Here is an 11,990-nt window from a genome sequence, read left to right as displayed (position 1 = left end):
TGCAGAAAATGACTGATGACTTGGACAGATGCCTAAGAAGCATGTTTATCACATCTGCAGGTGACCAAAACAGACAAACAAAAAAACCCCAAAAACCCAAAACTAAGAGAAATCGATAATTCAGCAGATAAGAGAGAGTTAGGATTCCAAAGCGTCTCCACGGGGGCAGTCAGTGAGCTGACTCAGAATCAAAATGCTCGGGGACAAGTGTCAAGGCGAGCGTTTGGATTCAAAACCTCGATGTCAAACACAAGACGAGGGGTCGCGCAAAGCTCCACCTTCATCAGAAGAAGATCGGGTAGTTCCCAGCAGAATAGAAGGAAGCGAGGCGACACTCGAGAGGGAAGACAGATAATGGCACCTCGGCCGCGTCGGGTGAGCGTCGGTCCCTCTGTTCTGGTCAGGCCACCTCTGGAGGACTCAAGCTGATCAGCTGGATGGTGTCTGGAGAAGGCAGCCAGGTCGGTGAAAGGCCTCGTGTACCTGACCCAGGAGGAATGTTGTGTGTGTGTGTGTGTGTGTGTGTGAGTGTGTGTGTGTGTGAACATGATAGTCATTGTCAAGTGTGTGAAGGGCTGTCTTCTGAGAAGGAATTAAAGATGTGCCTGCTGGATAGAACTGGGAGCATTTGGGGCATGGGGTGGATCACAGAGAGGCTGGATTCAAGAAAGAACGTTCAAGTAATCAGAGCTGCCCCACTACCTTCAGAGGCAGCCCCCCCTAACCGGGGGTCTTTGGGCAAAGGCTGGATGGCCACCTGTCTGGGAGTTTACCGAAGAGGAAAATCTTCATATCCTGCCCCTGACAGTCACTCGGTAGCCGGGCGACTCTTTTTTAGCCTCAGGCAAGTAGTAATGCGCATTGGCGGAGGGGCTTCCCATACCCACGAAACTGAAGGTCCTTGATGTCTGCCTGTCCCTAATCGAGGACAGCAAAGAAAACAGACAATGCAGTTCTTCAGACAACTGACACAAGATCAGTTCAGCTTATCTTGACAGAAATGCCATCTCAATGACATGTCCCCACAGGTGAAAAAAATTAGCTGCATTTCATGGCACAAGGAGAACAACTCTGGAGTTGGCAGTTCAAGGACCTGTGTTCAAATTCTGTCTCCATTACTCACTGGGTGACATTAGGAAAGTCCCTTCTTGGGTCTGTGCTTCACTTTCCTCATCTGTGAAAACGTGGGGGTTAGACTCCCTAGCCTTGAAGGTCTCTTCCTGCTCTAGCGCCTGAAAGCACCTATTTAAGGAGGAGCTATTCTGATGGAGAGAATAGCAGCCCCAGCTCCACCCTTCCTGGAATGTTCACCCTTTGGCTCAGTCTCAGAAATTGCCCTTGGCCACTGGGGTCAGAGGCAGGCTATTCCTAATTGGCGCCTTCCAGAATCAACCCTCCCAAGGCCAAGCTCCGTGCTTTGGGACCAGGAACCCTCCTTAACTCTTCCCAGGAAGCTATTCCTCTTTCAGTCAATTAATAAGCACTGTGTGCCAGGCACTGAGGCAGGCTGTGCCAGGGAGGACCCTCAAAAGTCTATTCTTTGCAGACAGCTCACAGCCTTTCCAAGCCCACCAGAGTCCAGAGGAAATCTAAGGGATCAGAAAGCTTTAAGAGCGTAGCACTTCTCCCTGGCCCCTTCCCTCCTCCACACTGGCCCCGGGTGCACATGCAGGAGGCTTCCTGGTCCCCAGACAGCCTGGGGAGAGGCTTCTCCAAGCCTGGCACACACACAGACCATCTGGAAGCTTTTGCAGCCTGCTGAGACCCACCAAAGGTCACAGGCTCTGGCTGATGGTGGCCCTCCCCTTTCTAAGGATCTAGAAAGTGGAACTTCCCAAACGGGCATTTGATCAAGTGAAGCCCTTGACGTCCCATCGCTCTCAGTCCAGGGTTATCAGAAGCGGGCTCCCTACAGCGAGAGGAGACTCCTAGGGGTATTCATGCCACTCAACCCGACTCCTACTCCCACAGCTTAGCACACTGTGGCCCCATCCCCTGCCCCCAAGCCACAGCTTCAATGTGGGATCACATCTAAGGGGGCACCTGTGCCCTCTGGGGATGCCTGGTCAGTGTGAATATCCACGTTATTCCAAGACTAAATGGAAAAAGAAACAATCGAGCTGAAGTCAGTCAGCACGGGGGGACGGGGAGGGTAGAAAGCCGAGGACAATCCCCTGCCCCACAAGATTCCTGAAGAGTCTGATTGAAGCCACAGGGCTGCCCTGCAGTAAGAAAAGCTTGATCCCAGCACAGGTCCTCACGTCAGAAGGGACCAGCCCGGGAAGAGAACAGAAGGGGTGGCGCTCAGCTACCAAACGTTCTGGAGTCTCTTCCTTGGGGCCTCAGCGCAGTACAAACCCACGTCAATGAAACCCTGGCATCTTCAGGCTAATGGCAGAAGCTGGGAAGAGGCTCCACGATGCAGCATGGAGGAACATCGAGGACCAGCTTTGGAGGCAGGCGACCTGGGTTCAAACCCTCCACCCCCTTACTAGCTAGGGTGGCTAGGAGTCCCTTCCCCTCTCTGGACCTTAACTGTAAGATGAGGGGTTGGGCTAGATGATCTGAAGCCTCTTCCAACCCTAAACCCTACGAGAAGATAGTACGTGCGATTGAAATCTGATTGGCCCTGGCCTTTTCAGGAAGACATCCATGAATTACCTAACAGGGTGGAGGAGGTGGGGCTCTGTCCTGCCCCCACCTGCTGCAGGGACGGCCTGAAGAATCAAGAGTGGTCTGATGAAAGGAAGCAGGGCAGATGGGCCGGTCCTGACACGGTCTTTAGGGGAGAGGATGGCGATAAACACAGATGCCCTGCCCGGGAGCACGAATTCTCAACGGAAAGGGCCGCAAGGCACGGCCAGGGTCATGGCAGTGCTCCAGCCCAGCTGCCCCACTGCAAACAGAAGGCAGAGTTATGTGGGGGGACACCACCCCCACAGGGACCCTCAAGGGGTCTGGCAAGGAGCCCCTCCAAGTTTGTCAAAGTAAGCTCGACACCTGGTGTGAAGTGAGCTGCACAGCCATGAGCCCCATCTCATACCCGCTCAGAGAAGTGATAGTTTACCCCTGGTACAGCACAGCTCACGTCAAAGGCAGAATCTGAAAGCTAAGTGCGGGATGAGGCAGAGGCAGAGGCGGAGGCAGGAGCAGACGAGGTTTCCGGCTCTCGCCACAGGACTCAGGGGTCCATCTTGCAGGTGCCCCTTCGCCGCCCCCTTCCTGATTCTTCCCATGTCCCTGCAGCGGGCACCACCAGTGCGGGGCGGGGGCAGGACACAGACCAGGATTAAAAGCCTCCAGCCTGGGACACCTCAGGGATGGCAGCCGACTGGTCTACCATTCCCAGCACCAAATGGGAGAAGGGCACGCGTTCCCCAGGTTGACCAAAGAAGACTGGACGTATGGGGCAAGGGACAATGCAAGGTGGGCAGAGGCAAGCAGACAAGCCGGCAAGGGTCAACATCAAACCCGGCCATGGCCTCGGCAGTTTTCAGAAAACAGGTAGCACCTGGCTGAAAAAAAAACAACAAAAAACAACCAATTACCACTGCTTTAGCACGGCAAGTGAGGGAACGTGAGGCCGCTGCCTTTCCTGACACCATCACAGGATGATGCCCAGGGAAGGGAAAAGGACTTACCCAAGGTCTCCCAGCAAACCGCAGATCTGAGACCCCAAACTCCTAAGCCCAGGGCTCGTCCCGCCTCATGTGGCTGGCCGATGAACGAACACAAACCAAGAGCAAGTGCCCATCTAAGTGGCTGGTGACAACGGACGGGGGTGCGCTGTCATCAGGGTGCGGAGACCACCCGAGAGCGAGCCTGCTCGTCCGCTGCCTGGCCCATGCCAAGCACTGAGAGATGTTTCGGGTTCCTCCTGCTTCCCAGGTCAGCCTCACTTCAGCCCATCTCACCCCATGGCCTCCTTTACCCAGAAGGCCCACTCTCGGCCAATCTCGGAATCCTCAAAAGCTAGCCTAGAGAGGGCTGCGGAGGTCAGCTAGCGTAACCCCCCTCATTTCTCAGAAGTGAAAGTGACCTGGACAAGGGCCCACAGGCACTCCATACAGGGCATTCGAACCCAGGCCCTCTCCCTCCAAATCTGCAAGTTTTAGCGTCTTCATCTTGTTCTATTTATATACACTATACACTGGCCAGAACGATTTTCATTTTTGAATTTATTAAAATGATTAACCTCAATACTGCAAGTCCATGTACAAAATTCTTGTAAAAAAATGTTTGTTTGTTTTTTTAATGAATTGTAAAGAACTTACCTCAAACGCTGAAAAAGGCCTTTTGGCATTCATTCTTTCAGTACAAGGAATACAGAGTATCTCAAAAGTATTACAACTCAGTCAAACAATTTAAACAGTCATTTGAAAAATGATTTAAAATGGGATCTTTACATAGATTTCTATGATTATCTCCTAAGCTCTCACAATGTCTGAATCTTTGCCCATCATTGCATAAGCTCAAGTCAAGAGTTTTGACCTCCTGCACTCGGTCCCAAGCTGGCCCCCACCCCCCATCTCCAGGCCCACAGCAGCTCTGAACCTCCTGTCTTATGAGGAAGGTCAGGCTCTCGAGATGGCATCGCCAGTGGCTTCCGGATGCTTGTGCAAACCAACCCCTGAGAGGCAGCAAGCTACGGCACTGAGTCTTCCATCAGGGTGTTGATGGCAGGAGACCCATGGGACAGAAATCTCAAAAGAGACTGACACAAAATAAATAAGGAAAAAATAAACCTCAACTTAAAAAGCAAGAAGAATGAGAAATGTAATTAAAGATCTTTTATTACTTTACAACGAAAACTAGAACCCATGGAAGGGTGGCCCCAAGTATGCAAAGAACCAGCCCAGGACATTCCTCTACCCTCCCCAACTCAGGTCCCCAACGCCACAGTCCCCAACGTGAGGAAGTGCTGATTTGAAGGACAAGACGTGATTTTTGAGCCCTGGAGACTAGTCCTCCCTCTCCGGGACATTACCCAGCCTCCCTGGGTATCCCATTTCTCACCGAGGGCGCTGTAAGGGTTAGGTAATGTCCAGAGGGACTCGAGCCCCTCACGGACAGATCGCCATGCTCAGAGAGCGACTATTATCTGGCAGCCTAAGACATCTGCACCCACCAACTGGAGACTCCCCAAGGAACGCGTGGGGGGCTAAACCGTACAGGCAACAGAGAGGGCCAGACTAGAGAACTTTCTCCTGGGAGAATGACAAGGAGGATTTAAAAAAAGAAAACAAAAAACCAGACCTGGAGGGTGGGAAGGCCCTTCTCTCTGGTCACCCCCCAGCACTTCAGCAGCAAGGGGGAGCCGGACAAGGTCTGTCTGTCGAGGGGGGCAGACAGCGACGGCTCCTCCTCGGCCCAGCCCCTCCCCTCTTAGGCTCGATTCTCCAGACGTGGCTAGCAGGCAGCCACAGGACTCGTGACCACCCCCTGTCACACGGCAGCCTTTCAAGCTCCGTGTTCAGTGATTTATAAGATAATCCACAAAAATCGTACGAGAGTCTGGCACCAACACCAAACCGGAATCAAAGTTGCTTTGTTCATTAAATGATTAGGAATTCCTCTTCCCTCTCCTCAAAGTGCTTACTGCAGCTCTCCCGCTGGCTGGGAGCCAGGAGGGCCCGCTGACGCGGGGCTGCGCACAGCGGCCTGGGGCATTGGCATGAACGTAGAGAAACCTTCCTGGTAAGTTCTTTTAATGTCTCATGACAAAAGTTTCTCACAACACACAAATATTTACAACATGTACAGTGTTTTCAGTCCTTTCCATTGAATCTCCAAGACAAACATTTGTATAGGGCACCACAGAACAAAAGCTGTGACTCCTGTTTTTATTTCATAAACTCGTATAAGTTAAAGTGAATAGATTTCTTTATATTCCTTGTAGCATTTTACAAGTGCAACAGAAAACGATGAAGAACCGAATGACGAGCTGTGGGTCATGGGGTCAATGCTGCCTGGTGTCACCACATTGTTTCACAGCAAATTTTTGAAAAAATAAGCACCAATCATTCTTGCAAAGAACAATTTTATCTAAAAGTATTGAAAAGTGTTAAATACAAGGTGTTTAATTTACATAACAAGCAATAAATACACCATACCCAAACTTCCGTTCTGCACACTGCTACCCTCGTACATATAATGTACTAAAAAGTTAGCAAACTGTCAACACCTTTGTCACCGTACTCTTTTTAAAAAAAAGAAATCCATCCGACTTCCCACCAACAGTTTGCTACAGGACCCAGGCCACCAAGAGTCCATCCGGGACAGCAGACAGTGTAAAACGGACAAGACACCTACCAAGAAAATCATAGAGCCACAGGCCATTGCTGGTGATAGTAACACGTACTGGGGACGTTACTATGCTGCTACGGTGATTTGGAGATTACGGTTTAGTCAGATGTCCAAGAGCGGGGACGCTCTCTGGGGTTAAAAATCATTGTGGAGCCACGTCATCGTTGCCGCGTCCTGCAGGGAAAGCGGATCTCTGTACAATGTCCTTCCGGCCTTTATTTCACAGCAGGGCATCCCCTCGACCTCAGAATTGCACGTAAGAAGGCTATTTAAAAAGTCCGATAAAAAGGCGTGCCCGCCCGCCCGGCGCTGCTGCCCGCGCCCGCGCCCGCCGGCTGTCGCACGCGGACTCCTCCCGGACGGGACCCGGGCGGCTCAGGCGTTGAGCCTCAAGGACTGGTCCTCCCGCCGCCGGGAGGAGATGTCGATGTCGATGGAGTCCTTGCCCACGATGAGCCGCAGCCGCTTGGCCGGCGGGAGCGGGATGAAGTCGTCCTCGAAGTCGTCCCCGTAGTCTTCCTCGTCCTCGTCGTCGTCCTCGTCCTCCTCCGACGAGGACGGCTCCTCGGCGCTCTCCTCCTCGTACTGGCTGTACTCGTCCACGTCCATCCTCGACTCCAGCAGCGAGAGGGTCTCCGGGCAGCAGAGGCCGTTCTCGCGCAGCTCCTCCACATAGGGGCCTCGGCTCTCGTCCTCCCGCTTGAGCTGAATCTTCAGCTTGGTGGAGCTGCCGCCGCCGGACCCTGAGCTAAACCCGTTATTGAGCTTGGCGACGTAGAGACTGTTGTCTTTGTCGTGGTCTTTGCTCAACTTGATGCTGATTTTGGAGGAGCTCATTCCGTCACCGTCTTGGTCGGCGGCCTTACTGCTGCTGTCGTGGCGCCTCCGAAGAGTCAATTTGGGGATCCCAGAGCTGTTCTCCAGGATCAGCTGCGCATCATACCTTGTGATGCGCCGTTTTTTTTTGCTTTTCGCAGTTCTAAAGCTGTCTTTTGCTTTGAAGTGGTCGGGCGTCCCGACGGAAGCCCCGCCCGCCACGGCAGGCACGCAGTCCTGGCGGCCCGCGGGCCCGTCCGCTCTGTCCCTGGGCTCCGCGTGGTCCGAGTGAGAGCTGATGAGGTCGGGCACCGCTTCCTCGCTCTTGGGGGCATCCAGGACCGGAACGGGCTCCTCCGCTTTGGCAAACTGTTTCAACAGCTTCCCTTGCCGTGATTTCTTTCTGGCCGCGCTCACGTCCTCCTTTGGAGACCTCCCCTCCCCGCATGGGGACGCGGCTTCGGGAGCCTTTTCCCGGTCCCGCGCCGCACGGGGAGCGGCAGGCGGCTCCACGCCGTCCGTGTCTGTGCCAGGGCCCGTGCCCGCCCAGGCGCCGGGAGAGCTTCCCGACAGGCTGCCGGGCTCAAGGGCAGGCTCGGAGGTCTCCTTCCAATTCGTTCTCGTCCTCACTGACCTCCGAGTGATGTAGGCGCAGGGCGACCCCCCGTCCTGCTCGGGAGCCCCGCCGGCGGGCCCCCGCCCGTGCTCTCGCGCGGCGTGGCGGGTCAGGCACCCGCCGGCCGCGGCGGCGCTCGCTGGTCCCTCGGCTGCCTTGTCCTTTCTGATGGGCAGGTTTTTGTACAGAACCACTTTGGGCTCCTTGAGGACCAGGCTCCCCACTTCGAGCTTCCTCGAGGCGCTCTTTGGCTCTGGCCTCCGGCACTGGTTTCTGAGCTTTATCTTGGAAAGCAAAGGCTTGACGACGGGCCTTTTCAACTTCTTTGGTACCCTGGGATTGTGGAGAGGCGCGAGTCTCGATGAGGTAGAGTTGGAGGAGGCGGGGATCCGCGGCGCCGACGACGACGGCGTTAGCGACCGGTCCTTGCCGCTCTTCTTCACGCCGACAGACGGTTTCCTGTTCGCGGCTGCAAGAAAAGAACCGACAGAAGATTAGGGAGGGCCCGACGCAGCGGGTTTTCTTCCCGTGAATTCATTTTCAAACACTACCATTTACGGAACATCTACTGCTTTCTGAGGGAAACGATTTCGGGGTTAAGCAGCTCTCATCACTAGGAATTCAGATCTCACGTGAGCCTGGGTAATTCTTGCCCTCTATTTTCCCACATCTCAGAACATTCTCAAAAAGGAGAGATCAAGAGAAAATGGGTACAATTTACATTTCCTCCCCAAATCTTATTCAGCGGGAAGCAAGCAGTAACGAGTTTGAATGAATCGCCCAAGTAATGGCCATCGCTATGACGTGGACTATCCCCCCAACTCAGATGCAGACCCCAGGAGATGCAGGGCAGGCGGTCAACCTGCAAGTGCCGTCTCAGTAGGTGTAAGACAGGAGAACTGAGACCCACGGGCACAAAGACGTGTCCCCTGAGAACAGGGATGGCACCGGGGCCGTCCACTCAGAACACATCAGACATAAGTGCGTCCCTCTTTCTGGGCCCTCTGCGCTCGATCCCGCTGCTGAGCCCGACGTCCAATCGCCCCCCACCCTGGTCCTGCACCTCCTCTGAGATCACCCTGAAGCCTGAGCTCAGCGGGTGCCCGGACGACAGGCGGGTTCCCTAAGCTACCCTTTCCTATCCGCTGCGTCCAGCTCAACGACCTCAGAAGACAGCGTGGACCCCGATTGATGCGATAAGCGCAATGATTATGTTATGACTGAGTCTAGAAAAGACTGTTCTATCACACATTTCCCTACCACTGCCGTATCTAAACAGAGGGGATGGACCTTGTCAAAGTGGGCTGGAGCGTGCTGACTACACCTCTCTTATTTTTTTTTTGGTGAGGGAATCAGGGTCAAGTGACTTGCCCAGGGTCATACAGCTATTAAGTGTCAAGTGTCTGAGGCTGCGTCTGAACTCAGGCCCTCCTAACTCCAAGGCCAGAGCTCTATCCACTGTGCCACCGAGTCGCCCTCTATACCTCTCTTTATGTAATGGTCCGTTCTGTTCCCTGGGGGACCCATAATACACTCTTAACAACAGTGACCTGTGAATCCAATGGGACAATGAGCAACCTAAAGGAAGCTAACGCTCCGAGGAAAAGAGGTGCTGGCAGGCCTAGGAGAGTGGATGCCAATGAGAATCCTGACAGCCACTCCAACACACACTGAGAAGCACTCAGGATCCTGGAGTGTCTCACAGGACAGAGGAGCCCTGAGGAGGGGCTGTGAAAAGAGGTTGCTGCAATCTGGCCCTGGTGTCAGGTAGTTACCAGGCAGTCCACTTTCCTTAGTGGCTGGAGGTTCAAGACTGCATGCCACCCCCCCCCCATTTTGCATGAACCGTATGAATGAATGAATGCATTTATTAAATGCACATTATGTTCAAAGTCCTATGTTAAGCACTGGGAATGCAGCGAGTCCCTGCCCTCGAGGGGCTCCCATTCCAATGCGGGAGATCACATATGGGGAAGGTCTCAGCTGCCAGTCAGGTGGAAAAGTCCCATGGCTCTCAGGCAGCAGAAGCCAAGCCGGCGTCAGGCCGCTCCTCTGGAGTCATTTCCACAGATAAAATCAGCCCAGCTCCTGATGCTGAACCACTGACGGGGCCCAGGACTGTGGGGGCCACGACTTTCCCTTCCAGGTCTCCAGTCGCCGTGGCTGCAGCCCTTGCAGGAGCAGGTCCCCAGGGGCCGCTTCCCAGGATAACCCCAGGACAGGGGCTCTGGCTGGAGGCCCGGCCTCGGAAGGGCTCAGGCCCTGGGCTGTCTTTATCAGGGTCATCAGGGTCAGAAGGGAGATGAAGGTCAGGGTGGTAGGGGTTTGACACGCCCAATTCATGCTGCCTCCCGTTTCCTCGAGGGTGTCCTCCCACTCTAGCCAGGCTGGTGTCCACCGTGACATGCCTCTTGTCAAGGCTCGGCAGACCCGGAGTTAAGACAAGGTAAGTCTGAGTCCTCATCCAGCTGGCACCGGGGGCCCCGTCTGAACGTGGCCCCGCCTCCGCAGCCTGGGGTGTTTGCACATCGCACTCGTCACCAAGGCGGTGGTGGAGAGAGAAGACTGAGAAGCCCAACTCTGACCACAGCGGAGCCATGGGAGTGGACTCTCCACTCTGCCCCGGCCCCCTCTCGGGCTGCAGAAAGGGAAGCAACATAAGGCCACAGCTCCCCTGGCGACTTTCACAGGCCTGAGTGTGGCGAGCGAGAGGAAGTGCTTCGATGGCCACTCCCTTTGGGGGAGGCTCTGCGCCACCAGGTTCAGACACTGAAATCCCTCTCTCACACACACACGCGGTCACTCACAGGAAGAAGTAAAATGTAGAAGAAAACATGACAGAACGCAGCTGACACCCATGCCGCCTGGTGCGGTGCGCTCAGAACAACGGCACAAGCTAGCTGAGGAGAATCAGAAACAAACATCAATTACTCAGGAAAGAACACCTTACGGGACAAAATCTGCTGGGCAAACTAAAAAGCAGCTTGGCAGAAATCAGGTGCAGGGCAACATCTTATGCCCCATTTCACAACGAATTCAAAAGGGACATTGAGTCTTCATGTTAAAGATACCTTAACAACAACAGCTGTTAACATCTGTATAGCACCTACTATGTACCAGGCCCAGCGCTAAGCACATAGTCATTTGATCCTCACCATCACCCCAGGAGGGAGGTGCTAATATTATCCTCATTTTACAGATGAGGAAACTGAGGCAAACAGGGTGAAGTGACTTGCCCAAGGTCACATAGCTAGTAAGCGTCCAAGGCCAGATTTGAACTCGGGAAGATAAGTCTTCCTGACTCTAGGCTCGTGCTTTATCCACTGTGCCGCCTCGCTGCCCACACCATAAAAAATCAGAAGACCCAAAGCACATACTCTTTCAAAGATATAGGGAGACCGATAATTAGCCAAACAAGAAAGAGGGCCAACTGCGAAAGACAAAACAGATAACTCTGACTACGTGAAACCGAGAAGCTCCTGCGCAAACAAAGCAGACGCGCCAAGGGTAAGAGGAGAAGACAAAACTCTATTAAGCTCGGGGCTGGCGGGAACCCTGGTGCACTGTGGGGGAGCCATCCGCTATCATGCAGATAAAGCAGCTCCATGTCCCAAGTAGGTCACTGAGAGAAGACAGTCCCTGCCACACACAAAGGCCGAGAGCAGCCCTTTCTGTGGCCTGAAGAATCACCTGGGGAAGAGCACATGACATCACCGAGAAGCGCAGCGCGAGTGACAGGAACCAACGGGAACCCAGGGCAAACAGTGACGCCGGCGCCACCAAACGCACAGGAGGGAGCGTGGCCACGCTACATAGGGCACACGTGGCCCCCCCAGCAGACGCAGGGGGAGATGCGCCCTGCCCGCTGCTTCCCAGAGGCACGAGACCCACAGTGAGAGGACGTCGTGCATGTTTTCTTTTTTCAACGTAGCAGTCAAGTTTTGATTTTTTTCTCTTTTTTTCCTTTAAAAAAGTATTACTTGATATATAGGATGAATCTTTGGGAGGGGAGGGGAGAAAGTATGCTGGGAAAAATTCTGGTGATGTAACAAACCGTTAAGATATTAATAAAATTCATTTTAAAAATAAAAAGAGTGCAAGTGAACTCTTAGGGTGGTCTAAGATACGGATGTTTAAGGAATGATTTGGGAAACCCCAATGCTCCTCTACAATGCGCTCTGCCCACCTGACAGTCTTAAACAATTACTCTGGCAAAAACAGAAGGAAAAAAACAATTAGCCTACCGACAACT

The 11,990-nt window shown here is 53.6% G+C and overlaps 1 protein-coding gene across 5 annotated transcripts in view; it reads right to left on the bottom strand.

Moving 5' to 3' along the window:
• Nucleotides 1-6,626: 6,626 nt before the first annotated feature.
• The window catches only part of KMT5B (lysine methyltransferase 5B), a 53,885-nt gene continuing 48,521 nt past the window's right edge, over nt 6,627-11,990 (bottom strand). For all 5 annotated transcript variants that reach the window (XM_027856047.1, XM_027856046.1, XM_027856049.1 and 2 more), the window contains exon 11: nt 6,627-8,207. In XM_027856047.1, coding sequence (XP_027711848.1) covers nt 6,682-8,207 — 1,526 coding nt within the window. In that variant the 3' untranslated portion in view covers nt 6,627-6,681. The remainder of the gene's footprint in view (nt 8,208-11,990) is intronic.

This window comes from Vombatus ursinus, unplaced genomic scaffold (genome assembly GCF_900497805.2).
Source record: "Vombatus ursinus unplaced genomic scaffold, bare-nosed wombat genome assembly UNPS02011369.1, whole genome shotgun sequence".
NCBI lineage: Eukaryota > Metazoa > Chordata > Mammalia > Diprotodontia > Vombatidae > Vombatus > Vombatus ursinus.
Note: the sequence above shows the minus strand (reverse complement) of the source record. Positions and strands in the feature narration are given on the sequence as shown.